Source organism: Drosophila serrata, unplaced genomic scaffold (assembly GCF_035046125.1).
Source record: "Drosophila serrata isolate PLE 108 unplaced genomic scaffold, ASM3504612v1 contig_2, whole genome shotgun sequence".
Taxonomy (NCBI): Eukaryota; Metazoa; Arthropoda; class Insecta; order Diptera; family Drosophilidae; genus Drosophila; species Drosophila serrata.
In genome coordinates, this window is record NW_028256900.1 from 1,002,972 (window position 1) to 1,020,990 (window position 18,019).

The 18,019-nt window shown below is 35.8% G+C and overlaps 1 protein-coding gene across 1 annotated transcript; it reads left to right on the top strand.

Moving 5' to 3' along the window:
- Positions 1–12,590: 12,590 nt before the first annotated feature.
- Positions 12,591–14,076, top strand: skl (sickle). The gene has a single exon (XM_020946268.2). The coding sequence runs from the start codon at positions 12,712–12,714 to the stop codon at positions 13,042–13,044; it is 333 nt and encodes a 110-aa protein (XP_020801927.2). The 5' UTR covers positions 12,591–12,711; the 3' UTR covers positions 13,045–14,076.
- The last annotated feature ends 3,943 nt before the right edge of the window (positions 14,077–18,019 follow it).

Below are 18,019 nucleotides of genomic sequence, written 5' to 3' on the forward strand. Positions count from 1 at the left end.
TTAACTTATATTTATTTATCTTAAAAACAACTAGATATATCTCATTCTCCGTACATCAAGTAAAAGAAAGCTTTCAATTTTATAATATACAATTAATCTTCTCAAAGGTACTTTCCAATTCGTATATTTCCAAACACATATTGCTCTTTTTTATAATTTTCGCTTTTTATTTTTTGCATATTGCTGAACCACTTAAAAATTTAAATTAGCGCTGGCCGAGTGAATTGCATTAGCGCGCTTTTTTATTCGCTTCGTAAATATTTCAGCTCCATACGTATGAATTTTTCAGCATTTTAACGTGTTGGCCATGCTGATGATTATCCTGCGGCTTATCAGCGCCTGAACAGGCTCCGCACAGGACATTGTCCCCCTCTCTCTCTCTCTCCGTACCTGTTATTGAAAAGCAATTAAAAAATCCAGGCGCCAAGCGACTGTGGAAATTATTGAATTATAATGCACGATGCAATGCTGGAGAGTACCTGGGGTTCAGCTCATAAATATAAATAGGTGTGTGCATTTTGAAAGAGTTTGATGGAAGGGAGCCTCAAAGTTAACATTGTTTTAGAAGGAATGGAATTTCAGTTGAAAAATTATAGTAAACAAACGAGAATTTTAAAATGTAGTAAACATATTTTAAATTCATAAAGGATTCTGCTCATTTTCTATCAAAATTTAAAGCCTTACTTTTCTCCTACTTATGTGCAAATAATCCGACAATCAGCTTATTGTTATTAAACTCGCATCTGACCTCATCTGAGCTCGACTCGCTAATTGCGGCTATCGGATTACCAACGCCAAAAGCTATTTTCAATAACAAACTGCAAAGAGCGAAGAGTGCAAAAATGAAAATTTTATAATTGGCTTTTCGGAAACCAACAAAAAAAAATTCGGTACGCAGAGAAAAGATAAAAACAGAGACTGCTTCACGTTGCATACGAATATAATTAGCATAAAATAAAACAAACATCGAGACCCGCCAAAAAATATTAAATTTCAAACAATTAAAAAATGCGCAACGCTGAAAAGCGCGCTAAGGATTCTGGCCTTCGGCCAAAAGAATAAAAAGGGTTGCAAAGGATATCAAATTACCACGAGAGCAAAAAATACAGACAAGTCAAAAGTGGAGTCTCACTTGCTTTTTTTATGCGGCTAAGACAAACAAATAAATCGAGGATTTTTATTTCTCGCCCAAGAAGCTTAGAGCCATAAACGCAATCAAAGCCAATCCAAGGCAATGACTCGGCAAATAGTCGTAAAGGTCATAAAAATTGTCTTAAACGAAATGAGCCCAGCTCCCTTTTCGCCGCTCATTCATTTGCCCTCAACCACCCTTCTTTTTTTCTGTAAACTGTGAACAGAACGATAAAAATTTTGCCCTCAACACCTGTGACCACAATTAAGCCGCGTTAAGCGTTTCCAAGGAAAAACTTTTCCGCAGTCAAATTGAGTTAAAACTCGTCGGACAAAACTTTTTCAGCGGCCAATTTTTCTGTGACCTCAGTCGGAGTCTTTTCTACGTGCAGAAAGTTGATAATTTAATTGAAGTTGTTAACAATTTTTTTCCAGTCAGCAATTATAAAAAAGGAATTTATTTTGTATATTGTAGAAGGAGAGAGAGGTCTCGAGGAGCCTTATTAAAATTTGTTGAAATATAATTAAAGTCATGCTGAATTTAATTGCCCAACTGACAAGGGTGTCCTTTGGCAAAAAAAAGGGTTCTAAATATTAAATTAAAAGGATTGGTGATGGAGGTAAACTCGATAAGCAGGTGTGGAGTATAAAAGTTCTAAATTAAAAAAATAAGATTCAAATTCGATACTTTTCTTTGAATAATTTTTTTTCCCTAACATAAAGGTTAATCTCTTTGTTAATTCTAAATAGAATATTAAAATATTATACATCATTCTCTACCTGGTAAATTTATGAAATCTTACTCTAGTACTTTTTTTTCACTTGTACGCAAGCTTAAAATATATTTCTTATAAATATATATAAAGTATATATAAATCTTATACTTCCCTTTCCCTTAGTATAAATCTCAAATTTGACCCGATTTCATTGCCAATTTCCCAATCACACAATAATCTCCACTTTCATTTTCAATTTGGCAACAATTTGATGCAATCTAAGACCCAATCAAAAATCAAATACTAATAATGAAGCCAGACAGCATCCAATCCCACCTCCATTCTCAAGCATCAAATTTTGCCAAAGGCGGCCTGTCAGAAAAAATCGAAATTACCATATCGAAAGCAGGAAAAAAAACTAGAAAATGATACCAGGAAACAGGACACACATCCCCGAAATATTTGTTTTTGGGGAAGGCGAATCATTGCAATTATTTGCGGAATGCACTCGCCAAGGACTTTATTGAGGCGCAAAAGGAAACAGAGCGGAGCGCAAATTGAAACAAAATGAACAAATCAGGCAGCAAATTTGCATGCGACAACATTTTCCCCGAGTCCTTGTCCAATTTCCTAGCAAAAGAGGACCAGGGGATCGACTTATTGGCAATTTTTATAGTTCAGCGAGGGTTGCACACTTTTATTTTCCTTACTAGGGGTTGGGGTGTGTGTTATTGGGGGGAAATCTGGGAGAATGCCAGTGCAAATTTATGTTTATTGAGGCAAGAATTTCACGATGTCATAAGAGTTTCTTGAGTGGAGTGAATGATAGAGAATTGGTAATACTCCTTAGTGGAAAAATGTAGATTCAAATTTACTAAATGTTATACAAGAGAGAGTATAGAGACCCATATTGTGATAATTTCTTCAGTTTTGTTTAATTTAAATAGAAAGATAAATCAGCTGAGGGGAATAATGTCAATTATCTTAAGAAAGGTAATTTTTCATATAAATAATAAGCAGAAAATAAAAAAATTAGAACGTGTTTCCTATGCCATTTTTGTGTCTCTGAATTATTTAATTATTCTATTAAAAATTTAAAAGTATTATTCCTTTTCACCAATAAGTTGAACTCTCATATACATTATTTTTCAAACTAAAAAGTTTTGGAAAAATGATCACTAAAATATATTTTGAATTTCCCAACCTTCTTCTTACTCTGCTTTATCGATATACCCCTCATAAATAAGAGTATTCCCCGCAATTGTATGCAAATATATCCCAGTCGCGGCTACCTTCTCCCTATATCATATCAATATCCCGGCGATGCCATGGCAACTTTATTTATGCAAATTTTCCGAGTCAAATAAGAAAAATATTTCACTTGTCCGCTCCGTTATTCTTTTGCCAATTTATTATTTAATTTTTTCGTGTTGTGTTCGCTTTGGTTTTCCATTCTTTCGTTTTTTTTTTATTTTTTATTTATGGCAACTAATTTGTTGGAATGGGCGTGGCTACTCGTACACAAATCAATTCCACTACATTGAAGCAAAAATCAATTGGAATAAGAGGCAGGGGAGTGTGGAGTTCTTTCAAGTAGCATCCAGACAGACAGACAGAATTCGAAAATACTCTTACCCACCAGGAGACGGGGTCGGGCAATTATATCTGAAGGATTCGAGTGCTACTCCACAGCGAACAAGTTTATCTGCTCCTGCCGATCCTTTTTCAAGTGCAGACTCGCTGCTGCCTGCTGCAACTCAATTAAAATGAGCTCAGGTGTAAATTTTATTGAAAATGTTTAATTGCCGGGGAGTTTTGGCATCGTCTGGTCCGAGACCGAGTCCTTGTGCCCCGTGGCCTCGCCTCATTATCTGCTCCATTATACTGCCAGCGATTTTTACTTGTAATTATTTGTTTTCCTACGTCTGACTCACACACACACACACACACACTGTTGCGCAATGTCCTTTGTCCCAGGATTTATTTATAAGGGAATCTATATAGATATATATATATATTTATTTGCCTAAGCTGCGACTGACATTGTCCTGACGATGACTGCCGATGTCGTTCCCTGAATTTGTCTGTATTTATGTAAGAGGAAAGGTACCAAAGGCAATGAGGTGTAGCTTGTACAAGACAGAACGAGGTGAGGTTCAGTTGTATTGAAATAAATAAGTTAGAGAGGTAAAGAATTACCAGATATACCCTCCTCCATACTAACTACCCTCCAGACTTGGCTAGCAACGATATCCTGCGGCGTTCAGCTGCATATTGAAATTTACACAATTAAGTTAATTGCCAATAGTTGTGAGCCCACTTCTGGTATCAGTCCTTGCCTCGAGTTGTTGTTGTGGCAACATCACTTTGTTCACACTCTCCGCCGCAGACCCATTTAATTTAAACAATTAATATGCCCGAATGTTAAACATTATCTAATGCCAAGTACCCGGAGTCACGTGACCGCACGAATGCAAAACAGATTTGCGTGATGAATTTATGACTGACATTGATGGGCCCGTCCTTAATTTTGTGAGATACTTCAGAGCAGAACCACATTGTTGCTCTTTTTTCACGCCCGCTCCTTTTGGCAGGATGTTCCCTGTTTTTTAACCCTTTTCCTTCAGCTCGATCTGCTGCTCATCGTAAAGGGATTACGACCATGGGTCGTGTGTCTGATGTTGATTAAACTGCTTCCATCTAAAGGGATCTCCTCTCGTTTCCTTTTATAATTTATGCAAGTTGCGGGAAATTCGATTCGCCCGCATGGTATTATATTGTTTTAAAGTCAGCAGAAATGACACAAGATAAAGTATCTGTTCAAGTATATAATTTGTCCAAGGTTTAAGAAGTGTTTTATAGTTGTATATAAATATTATATTTGACTTGATCTAAATAACAATCCCCTTGAAGTTGTTATAAGAAAACTTTGGTGACACTTTCCCAGGGTATCATTTTTACGCCTCCTATTGTTACTTTCCCTTTTCAGTCTTTCTGTCAAACTTGAATCAAAACAAAAATCAACATGCCACAATTAATAACAAATTAACATGATGGAAACGCATGACCGGAAATGAAACCAAAACCGCTCTGACCAAACACATTCAATATTCAATGAAATGTATTTGTATAAAAATTAAGCGACAAAATGCCTTTCGGTTCGAGTCCCAACTTTTGGGTTCCAGTCATTGGGCATTGTGTTTCTCTCAGTTTGGCCCTCAAATATTTACACTAATCATTGTAAAACATATTCCTCAAGTGCCCCGTAAACCGAAACGGAAGGAAGGAAGGCAGGCTCAGAACAATGGACGGGATCCTGGGGATCTCCTGAGGTCCAGTTTCGAAGTTTCGTTTTCAGGAGAACAAGGGAAACCGGGCACGGGTCACGTGCCTCATTGCACGTGTCCCTTTTAATGACCAGCGAATTGTGAAAGGAAAATACACACGCTCTCAGATGGAGACCCGAAAAAAAGGAGAATTCAAAAAGTAAAGTAAGTATTTTATAATCAAGTGTTCAGACATTAAGGATACCTTTTATAAATTATATGGAATATATTTAGAATACTTAAAGGTACAAATTCTAAGGACTTTACATTAGAAAGCTTATTAAAATATAGAAGCAGATATTGCAGAAGTTCTTTCCGTCTCAAATACTCTTTTATTTAAAATAGACATTTAAAAGGACATAAATATTGTATAGTATTATTTTAAAACCTTTTATCGTAGAAATTAATTCAAAACTTTACTATCTAGCTTTAATTTTGTCTAAAAACATACACCAAAATACCCCTTTTTCGTAGGTTTATCATACCCTTTCAATTACAGGGTACCCAAAGTAACGCGGTTCCTTTTATTCAACCTCACAGACACGCATTTATACCTATACATACATTTCATCTGCTATATTGAAATCCAATTCAATGAAATTGTTGCCACGCTCGAGTTCCATTAGACAAAAACCAATCACAACAGCGTGAAAAGGTGGGAAGCTCCCGGCCACTCGATTGCTGGTCAGTTGAAAATATTTCGACAATTTGCATGACCCGCCCCCGCAGCGTGCCTCACACAAAGGAGTATGTCAGGCATCAATTGAACTCCTTTCTCTGCCGTGAATGGACGAATTGCCAGGACATGGCCTCCCTCCCCATCCGAGTCCAGTCATGGTAGAGCCGAAGGACCCTTTTTAATTGAGGAACTTGGCTGCGGCGTGTGGCCAGCAACCAGAAACAAACAACAACAAACGGATGACAGCCAACGCCTGACAATTGTCCTTTGGACAGCGTTGCAAGGACAGCAAATATTGGAGATTGTGTGGGGTAGCGAAAAATTGGTGAGAAGGATGCAAGGCCTCAGATGGGAATTGAATTGAAAGGGGGAGTGAGAGGTGATGGAAAAGTTGATGGAAATAAGGTGTGATATAAAGACTTATTATATGAGGACTTTAATATATGGCAAGGAAGTTGCAATTAATTATTATTAACCTATAAATTCCCGATTTTAGTATGTTAAAAATATAAAAGGAACTTTACCTCTAGTCACCTGTCAAAAGACTCATCATCCAGCACAATCCACTTTATCACATTCACCTACGCAACTCAGACTCCTCAAAACTAATACGCAATATATCAAGGATGAAAATGTCCTGAGAGCTGGGGCAACATTTTGCCCACTTGGTCGGTCCATAAACAATTCATTTATTATCCTTGCAGCCTGCTCTGATCTGATCTAATGCTGCATGCTTGATTTACTGGCAGCGGCTGCAAATCATCGCCCGAAAAGGGATAAAGACAATGGTCATATGAGGGGAAAATATGAATATCTTGAATACCCGAACACTCACACCTCCCCCCAATCGGATGCCGAGGGGTGACAAGTTCATGTAGGCATGTGCGATAAATTATCCTGCTCGTGTATTTGAGCCTGTGACTTTTTTCCACACCTCCGGATGGCACATGAGAAGGTGTCTGTAATTGGTAGTCAAATATGTTTGATGTATTGGATGGATTTGCTGGCAGACAATTTTATGATCGCCGAATTTATTTGATGCACACGCCCCCGAACTGAAGGTCTCATAAATTCCAATTTTTCTGCCTCGTGAAAATCCTTCAAAAACGAAATTTATGCCGCCTGTTAAAAAACAGTTTGTACAGAGAATTGGAAAATTAAACGAGTCAAGCCAAAATTTTTTAAGAACTAATAAATATAAGCCTATAAAAATTAGGCAAGGAAACAACCCTCGAGTTGCAAAATGTATAAACATAATTTTAAAAGAAATTTTCAAATAAAATTGGTGATAAAAAATTATTTTTAATGCGCCATTTTTACTTTCAGCATTTTGCAGAAGAAATTGAGAAGGAAGAGGAATTTATGGTACTCTATTCCAAAGTATAAAATATTTAAATAAATAAATTACTGCCCTTGTTACATTTTAAAATTGTTTTACAGTGTTAAAGCTTTCTTTAAGTTGTTTGAAGAATATTTATAAACAAGATGCAGTTTAAGTTTTTAAGGGTATTCCATTTGATTTAAAAACCTTGAAGAAATTCCAACCTCCTTAAAAAACACCTCACATATCCCCTAAAATACTCTTTGGGGGTTGCATATAAAGTGAAACATTTTGTGTTATATCATTTAAATGAAAAGCTGAGCTGACAATAAAAAGTACACAATAAACATTAACTCTCTTTAGGGATCAACAATTCAAAAATTTCCATTGTATATATTTGGTCTGTTTGGGCCGTAAAACATTTAATAACAACCGAATCGCTTTTTTGATATGCCCAGCAGACATTACAACCCCCAGGAATTGGGAGTTTAAAATAAAAAAAAGAAGAATTACTCTGCAATAGAATGCATTTAATCATTTAAAAGTAACAAGTAACAAGCGGGGAAGAAAGTTTAAAGCACCAAAGTGGCACTTTGTCGCCTTTTATGCTGACCGCACAAGGATGCATGCCGAATGTTTCTTTTGTATTCTATCCCCTCGAAGGAAGACGGACTTGAGTTTGTTGTCCCTTTTTTTATGGCCAAAACTGGACACACACATAAATTTTCCCACTCACACATGTTTTGGGTCCACTTTCCCACCAAAGACTGTGGATGGGGGGTTGGGAAATCAAAAACGAATTATTCCTTACCCCAATTGGAGGGGTGAAATTTTTGAGAGTGTTTCCACTGCCGCCTTTTGTATATTATTCCCATTTAGTGTTTAAGCCAAACACCTCAAAGGATCTCCGCAAAAAGGGTCCAAGGACTGACGAAGATGAATACTCCATTTGATTTGCATACGGCCCCAGTCAGGACAAAAGGTCCTTCCACTTGCTGACAGCAAATGGCTGACCTAACGAACCATAAATTAAACACGCTTTTGATGTCTTGGCCGGACCCCACAATGTTTATTTACTTTAGTTCTCCACACAATGTAAAGTTTATCCTTAAAATTCGATTATAAGGAAACCAACTCAAAATAAATACAACTTTCGCCCAGCCGGTTTTAGTTCTATATGATTGAACTCTGGAATTAATTGCGCTGCCCAGGGGTCTACAGTTGTGGGGGGAAAAGTGCTAAACAATTTGCATAAATTACGGTGGTCCAAGGGACATATCAACCCGGCAATAAATTCAAGTCAGACGCCCGGCTTAAGTCATCAAAATGGCAAGGAAAAATAGCCAGTGAGGAAGGAAAAAAGCTTCAGGAAGAAAAAAAGGAAAATAAATAAATGAAATTCAAGTGACCAAATGTGGTCAGAAATTTGTGAAAATTTTGTTTAGCTAAAATTTGGTGTATAAATATATATACTTTTCATTCTACCGAAACTGTACCCAAAGGCTAAGCCATAATTACTCATCCCCTTAAAATATCCTTTGCAAAAGAAATGTTTGGATCTGCCAAATGAATTATGTGGCAAATGCCTCGTTATTAATTAGACTCATTTGCCATTCGAGTTCAGACCGAGATTGTTACCATGAAGACACCTTAATTAAATGTCTGTCTGCGGCGGATGAGTTCCAGATTCAACCGCAAAGTCAAAGTTTTTCGACCAACCCTGGGGGGTGGTTCTCCCTCAAATATCCTGACTGTTTTGTTTTTTTTGTGCAAAATTATTTTGCATATGAGAGTTTTTGGCTTTACCCGGATGATGATTGGGTTCCTTGTCCCTGGAGATTTGTCATTTTCATTACCATAAATCAATTTGTTAATTAGTGTGCCACTTTTGGTTGCCTGTGGTAGACAATGAAGTCGATTAGCCATCAGTTTCCATAGAAAGAGAGCTCTATGGTTTGGGTAATTAGTTGGAAAATATGACTATAAGAATATATTAAACATATTTGAGAGAAAGTTAACAACTTAGAGAATAAAGTTGTTAGAAACATACCTAAACTTAATTGTTTAAAAATCCCTAAAGATTATTAAAAGCAATTTATAATTCTGTACATTTTATTCCATTTTCCATCAACTTTGCTCTAAACCAATTCCAGTAACTCTTAGTTACTAAACCCTTTGAATACTTCAATTAACTTTATCAGCAAAACACAGCATATAATTCATTGTAAACTAATTTAGCTTAGTTGAAGCGTATATAAGTTACAATGAACAATTGCAAGCTCTTCCTGGGAATTTCTACCTCCCATAAAGCCAAAGCAAATAAACAAATAAGCAATCAAACAATCGAAATCTTTAATCCCATTTAGTTTGCGCATCGAACTAAAATTACTTCAATTTATTTTGATGGTCAATATAAAAGGAAAGGAAAAATTGCGTGAATAGCAGCACAAATATATAAATATTTTATTTACCATCCGCTTTAAATTGCCGGGCAACTTTAAGCTTGGCACTTTAGCCACTTTATGGCTGGGAAGGAAGGACAAGACAGGATGCGAAGATGTGGCAGCCATTTAATGTCAACCATCAAGCATAAAGCCCTTGTATCCGTATCCTTCCACCTTCTGCAAAAATAACAGTTTACACAAGAAAACAAAACAGAAGCCCGCCCATAAATGCAGAAATAAGGGGGAACCACATGTGAAGTGCCCGGGCTTTGACTTTGACTCTCTTGGCTTGGCTTGGCTTGAGCTGCGTTGCATCCTCCTCCAGAGTGCGGCAAAGTGAAATGCATTTCAGCAACAATTGTTGCCAGCTGTAAATAAACTCACTCACTCTACAAAATAAACAAAAAGAAGGCAAACACTGCCATGATAATAAGGTATATAATTTAATATCAATCTGACAGCCAGAAGGCAACAAAGTGCATAGACGACGAAATCGACGCTGCTTTTTCTGCGACTCTTATTTTTTTTATATTTTTTTTACGCTAAGATAGAGTAAGGTAAATACCCTTTAATAGCTATTAGAGATGTGCTGATATCGATTGGCAATAAGTGAAAAGGTAGGGAGAGAAGTGAGGAAATTAATCGGGAAATTGAGAGGGTTTGTAGAAAGGGGAATTTTAGGAGTACCTAAAGAATCGAGGGATTTGAACAGGGTTCTTGTACTACAATAAACATTTCGTAGAATTTAAATTTGAAATTGATTGAGTATTTTATTTTAATTTAATATGTTCTAAGAATTGCTTTTTTATTTCGTAATAAATAAAAAGGTCAAATCTCTTACTGTATAATACATTTCTTGTATAAAAATACCTATAGCAAAGTATTCAAGCCTCTTGTCTCTATTCAACTCTCTAACTTCTTATCATTATAGGGTATCCTTTCGTCCTTATTTTTCTTGCAACACCCTTTCCAGTGAGCTGCCACTCCCTTTGCATCTTTTTTCCTGCCGTCTTGTTTGGTTGTTTCTCTACAACTTCACTTTTATACGTAGTGTGCATTGTCTGTCTGTCTAGAGGTACTCAAATGCTACTCTTTCGATGCGATGCGTTCCTTTTTCCTTTGGATCCCAGATTTTTTGCTTGCTTTTCCCTATTTTTTTACCTTCCCTTTTTTTTGTTTGCCAAGAAAAAATAAATGCAGTTTGTGTGTGCGCCTGCACTTCTTGTTTGTGTTGAGCCAAGCAGAACATTTCCATTTGAATGTTCTTTTAAGCGAAAACAATTCTTTTCTTTGTTTTGCTTTCCAGAATCCCCGGGCTTGCGAATTTTCCAGGTTGTGTGTAAATGATACCCCCAGAGCCAAGACCCCTTCCTCGGTATCCTTTCGAGTGTTTAGCAAATTAGATCATGGATTTTTCCTCTGATTTCTGGGAGTGGGGTTATCAGCGCATGGATGTCATTATCGGATACCGCCCACTCACCTGGACGCCATCGAGGGTAATCTCCTTTTGTTGTGCACTCTTTCGAATATTTTCCATTTTAAAGTCCTTGGGTTGGATTTTATTTTACATTTTTTTATGCTGCAACTATAAAAAAGTTTTTACATTTTTTACGGCACTTATTTCAGCTTTCTTTCTTCTCACCCATTTTTATTCTGCGGGTAACAAAAGAAGTTTTCTGACGGCAAGTGCATTATATTTTTGACTTACAGCGAGAAGTTGATTATGTTGATTTGTGGAATTGATTTCCCAACGTGAAGAAAGGGGGAAAAACTGTAGGGATATGGCAAAAGGACCCTGTCAGACACTCCTCTTAACCGTAAAATATTCGTGGCATGTGGCTGGCAAAATGCTAGCCGATTGTTCTGGCTGTCATGCGGAGTTTTTGATTCGGGAAATTGGTTGGTTAAAAATTTGTGGATAAAAGGGCTTAAAGAATTCTCATCAGGCAAATGGAGATGCAGAAATATAAAGGTATAAGGTATTCAATCAAAGGACACTTGGTAAGATTAAATAATATTCTTATGAAAACTTTTCAGACTTAATTTAATTGTTTGAATATTACTGCTTTTTCCCATTTCCACTTTTTAAAGTAAAGTCATAAAATAAAATAATATATTTGCAATTTGATTTCCTTTTATTTGACACAAAACAAACCCACAAGCTTATTTTTGGAGCTTACAAGGACTCATAGACAACAGGCTCAATTTTGAGAGCGCAAAGAAAAAAGTCTCAAGAATGTTGGTCAAGGACATGTCTAAGCTAAACCAAAATAAAGCCAGGAAAAGCCAAATTCGAAAACTAAACTCAAGCAAAACCAAAGGCAAGCCTCCTTTTCGGAAACTTCTCCTCAAAATTCGAACCCAGAATTCAAATAGGAAAAAAAAATTTCTAGAAGAAAAATTTGAAAGTTTACAAATTTAAAGACATTAAGACATAAAAAAATATTTAAAATATATATTAATGCAATATAATATAAATAAAATATATAATGTATATATAAAACTAATAACCAGTATTCGAAACTAGAGACATTTCCCCATTTTCGAAAACTTCCCTTCCGTAATTCGAAACACATAAAGCTGGCTGGCTGTGAGCAAAATCTATATCTGCTCTTTTTCGAAACACCCCTTAAAATTCGAAAACAAAAAACGTAAAGTGAAATACGTATTACGTATACGTAACATGCCACAAGTGTGACTCTCTCATATCAACACTCTCCCTCTCTCTCTCTGTCGCTCTTGATTTCCTTCGAGGAAACGTTTACTGCACGTGATGAAAGTAGCTCGACATAGCGGCACAGATATCAACAGAGAGCAAGAGAGAGAGAGAGAGAGTGGTGAAATGGGGGTGAGAAATGGTGGGAAAGGGATAGTTAACGAGAGAGAAAGAGAGAGCGAGCGGCTGTGAGTGAAGGGTGGCTTACTCTCGCGCCGCTTCCCGGGTATAAATACGAGTGCCCTACGACCGGAGCTCTTCAGTCGTACAGCAACTTGCCTAGAGTTCAGATCTGGAAGAGGAAGACATTAGGACATCAGGAAATCAACTTCCCTTAGTGACATTTTTACGTAAATTCACGAGTGACTCAACCACGTCATGGCAATTCCATTCTACGAAGATGAGCATGTCTCAAAGTCCGAGCCCAGCGGTGATCAGGTGGATAGTCCCATGGCCTTCTCCATTGATCCGGGACATGACCAAGTGGACTTTGAAGGACCACCAACTCCGGCGGCACAGGAAGTACCACCAGGAGCGGGTGCAACAAGTGAACCAGTGGCCACTCCCAGTGCCGAGGAGCAACTGCTGGCCTGGAAAATCCTTGCCATTGCCATGTGCAAGGTCCTCAAGCAGTTCTACCAACAGCACAAGTCGGCGGGAAAATCCAGCAAGTTGAAGGCCACCGTTCAGGTTCAGCCGCAGGCGCAGTAAAATTACAGAAAAAACAACAAAAAACCAAATAACACCAACTAAGGCTCCTAAAAGCGCAACTTGTGATTACTTTACGTTGGTGAGAACTAGCGCAGCCCCCCGAAAATCCCCCGTGAGAGAGAGAGAATGAGCGAGACAGTGACAGAGAAATGTGAATCAATTTCCCAAGGAAAAACCCAGAAAAAATTAATCACTTTTTGTAACCAAGTATTTTCTTTGTCGGAAATTATTCCCGCCAATAATTTCTAAATTGCCGTCGCAATGCAACACTAAACTTTGGATAAGCGCAAATGTGATAAATAATTTTGCTAAAAATATTTCCAGTCCAAATATTTGTTTAGTAAGCCTAACTTAATTTAATTTAACTGATTAATTAAGCTAAGTTCTCTTCGAAGGTCGGCCCAGTGCAAAGTTATAATGAAGCGAAAGTCCCAAGAAAACAAGAAAAAAATTCTGGAAAAGATATAGAGTCTAAATTTTGTAAGCAGCAGCTAGTTTTCAAGCAGAAACCAACTTAGTTAATAAGCCAAACTTTTCTATATAAACTATATCTATCTACGAATAGTTACGATGACTTTTTTACAAACAAACTCTCTTGGTGTCTATTTATGGATCAAATTGTAATGTTTCAACTTCCTAGGTAGAATGCTTCTTCAACTTAGCGAATAGTTATGGAAATATATATATATTTTTAAAAATAATAAAACATATATATTTTTTATATTTACTTTGCTGTCGATATATAAGCTGTGCGTGTGTGTGTCAATTTAGTTACTAGATCCGTAAAATAAGCAATATATATACATGTATGTGGCTAAGACTCGACAGGGGAATAACCGGAGTATGGACGTATTTTAACGTCACGAGCATAAACATAGTACAAGTTCAAAAGTAGAAATATTTACATCCATAAATAACCCAAGAAACGCAAAACTAACTATTGTTTAAGTAACTTAAATGTAAACTAAGCTGAGTAAATGACAAACATATGAATATAAAACTTAATAAAATATGATTAAAAGAATATAAAAACATGTGTTGAAATAATTTCTGTTTAGCTGGGAAAATTAATTGCCTTTTTTCATTTGCGAACAGATTTAATATCTTTAACTTTTGTTCAAATGCTAACATTTATTTTGGTTTATTTTGAGCTTACAAATATTAAGAACATATAATCTTATCATAATTATAAAGTTATTAAATTCAGAAATAACAAGGGAGATAAGTAACTTCAGGAAGATAAATTTAATCAAGGAACCACATTTTAAAACGGTCATAACTAAGCTAAAAATGGGTTAATTTTAGTTCGGAAAGTGTTTTTCTGCTAGTTTTAATTAGCTTAATAAATCTGCATACTGTAATTTTAAATTTATAAAAATTAAAATTTTCTTAAGTTTTTGTCAAATTTAAGTATCTATTTTCACCTTTCAAAAGTCTAAAAAATAAAAAAATTCAAAATTAATATTTTTTTACCATTTTAATATTTATTAATTGGAATTTTGTTGCCGATTCGGAAAATACATGACTTTTGGCAAACACTGGCTTTTTAGGCATTTTATGGACTCAAGAATACTTGAAAAATTAGCGTACTTATTACAATATATGATATTTTTTATATGACAAAGTTTTGGACAAATCAAAGTCTAAAAATAGTATAACTCTGCCAAAAATGCATTAAATTTAATTTGGAAAGCTGCTCTGTGATTGTTTTTATTACTTTTATAAAACTGCATACTCAATTTTTAATTTAAACAAATTTAAAATTTTGCTGATTTTTTTATTTAATTAATGCTGATTAATCCCTTTAAAATTTTGGAAAAAATTTAAAAAAAAAATTCTTCTTTCGAACGTGGCTAGATCGATTTGCCTGTTAATGCTGATGAAGAATATATATGATTTATAGGGTCGGAAATGATTCCTTCAATTCGTTTGAGCCTTTTAACTAAAATTATAATACCTAAATATATTCCGTTTTAAAGATATTTAGACTTTAAGGATATATAAGACTTTTTTTATATTTTTACTAAATTTCTAATTTAAATTACTGTTCTGTCTCCGTTAAAAACCTCCTACTGTTTTATATCCCTCAATCAATCCTTTGTGAGTGGTTACCTGCCTTAAAGATCAAAGCCTTCGCCTAACAATGGACAGTCGATAATTCCTCATATTTCCCAAACCCAATTTCCCAGCATCATACAATCGGCCCGGAAAAATGTCGCGTGGCGCCACCCATCAAATTCTAAAGTCTGCCCTTAGGCTGATTTAAAAAAATAAATAAATAAAAAGGCTAGAGAAGAACGAAATCTTTCAACTTTCGATTTTTTAATACGCTTTATATGTATGTAGATGCTAAGCTGCTTTTTTAATTTTCTAAAATACAAATAGAAAATTCAGTTTAGCCGCCGTCCACCGAAGCCATCAATCAGCGAATGGACATATCCATAATAATATCAATCATGGCAAGAACTGGCAAAGAACAAATACCATTTGCCAAATAAACTGTTCCCCAGCGCCTGAAGATGATTTTAAAATTTTTTGCGATATTTTTCTTCCAGGCAGATAAGCAGAAGCCAAAGGATTTCGCAGGATTCTCTTTTTTTTGTTATAGAAATGCGCATTATAAGGACGGTTAACTGTCTGAATTCAATCAAATGTCCCCTCGGGAATTTGCACTTTTGTTTGCTTAAGCGTCCCACACATGATATCGAGTATCCTTCATCCTTCAGCAACCCTTTCTCCGGGAGAAAGCAGTGAAAGCGGTGAAAGCCTCAAGTACACATGTGTGGCTGCGTCCAGCTGGGAATTTTTCAATGGTAAAGTGACCCGTAAACAAACAGTTTTTGAATTTTTATTTTTTGCCGAACAAGCAACCGATTTAAGGGACTATTTTATAGGGTATAGTTGGGAGTATTGAAATTTGGAAAAACAAAAATATATGGCTATTAAATATAATAATCCTAGGATATTGTATGGATTTCATACTCGAGTACTAAAAAAAGTTCCCATTGAAAAACAATCAACCAATATTTATCTATAAAAAATAATAGTTTTTCATCTGTTAATATATTTAATTTACTTTGAAGAATGCACTTATAGTATACATTTTAATGCCTTTCTAAATTTTTCACCAGTTATGAAATATTCTTCATCATAAACCAAAAACCCTTCTTTCTTTTATAAAAAAAAATACACAACAATTCTCCTTAAGCAAACATTGATATGATCAAGCATGTACTTAGTTATTTGACTATTTGAGTATCTTTCGAGGCATTTTTAAACTTAATTGAAAGTACACAAACTTACTAAGCAAATCAATTGGTCTTTCCCTAAACATATTTTTCCGCTGGTGTTCCCTGGGGGGAAAAGAATGTTTGCAAAACTCAAAGGGAACTTGAAAAAAAAATGCATGAAACAAGATTATTAAAAATAAATTAGAGTTGGCTTTGGCCCTAATGGAAATGAATACCGGTGGTTCAGGTTTTATTTATCCGAGAGTTCTGCTGGAACGTGCTTAAGTGCGGATTCATTTCAATTTGGCTGCTCGTCGGTCTGGATTTGTGGTCATCATTAGTGTGCTTTATTAAGTGGAAATAGAAGTAGCAACTCTTAGAGTAGAAGCGCTTTAAGCGCACAATCTTTAATCCCCACTCTCAAGGTCGTCCTTTGAGGGAAAAACATTGCATATGTTGCATCTTTGAGCACGTTTCGCCTGTGGAATGCATATGCTGAACGGGAAAAACACGTAAAGTAACAACTAGGGGAACCTGAAATCGGGGCAAATATTTGTTTATATATATAAATTTTTTTTGTTTTTGCAAAAAGGGTTGACAGAACAAATCTGGGTCAAGGTGAAGAAGCATGCCAAAGTGCACTCGGTAAAGTGCATTCAAGTTGAAAGTGAAACTGCAGCTGGCTTGCACTTCACACAAGGGCAATTTTGGAATATATGTCAATTGTTTATTAGGAAGAAGGAGAAGGAACTTGAAACCCTTTGAAGAAAATTACATTTTAATTGGAAAATGTAAAGAACTTGTAAAGGAAACTTAACTTTGAATAGAAAATATTTAAACATGAAGCTAAAAATAATCTACAATTATAAAATAAAATCACAATTATGCCTTGTATTTCAAACAAGCGATTTCACCACCTCAAAATATATATTTGTTCCCCTATTTTTGGAGGGGGTTTCCTGCTTTCCATTTCCCATTTTCTCCCTCCTTAACAATTACATTTAATGGCAAGTTCAACCCACCGCAGGCTACATCCATTCCCCCTTCAAGTTTCAAGTTCTGACATTGGTTGCACTTCATCATTACAATTAATACAGAAAATGCAGCAGATCAAAGTGCGAATGCAAAGTGGTAGGAGGAAAATGTGAAAATCGGGGACAAAAGGCGCGATAGACAAAAGGCGGCGACAGTCAAAAGGCAGAAACAACAACCACAAGTTGCCAGAGCCATGTCAAAGGTAATGACAGAAGCCAAACAATTGAAAAGTTGTAACAAACAGAACAGAGACAGAGCGGGGGGAAAACACAAAAAAAAAAAACAGCAAAAAGAGTCACAGAAACAATGAGTCTTCGTTAGCCTTGGCAACAAAAAAAAAATGTATATATATGTAATGCATAAAAAATTGCAAAAAAATATGGCCAACAATTGTCAAAGAACAGGAAAATAAAATAAACTTGGCAAGCAATTTTCAAGCAATATATTTTCCGCTGTTGAGCAAAACTTTTCACGCGCTTTTTGATGATTCTTTTTTCCCATTTTGGTCAAAGTGCAAAAATAACAAGGAAAAATCGCGTAGAAATATTTAATGAGGCCAGAGAGTGCAAGAAATAAGTGAAGAAAAAACCCAAACCAAAGCCAACAAGAAAACCTAATTTATTAATCAAATAAAAAAGCTGGTCAAGGGAGTGGCTCCCGAGGGAAAAGCCAAGCAAATTGGAAAGCGGGGAAAACGAAGCTATGCAAAT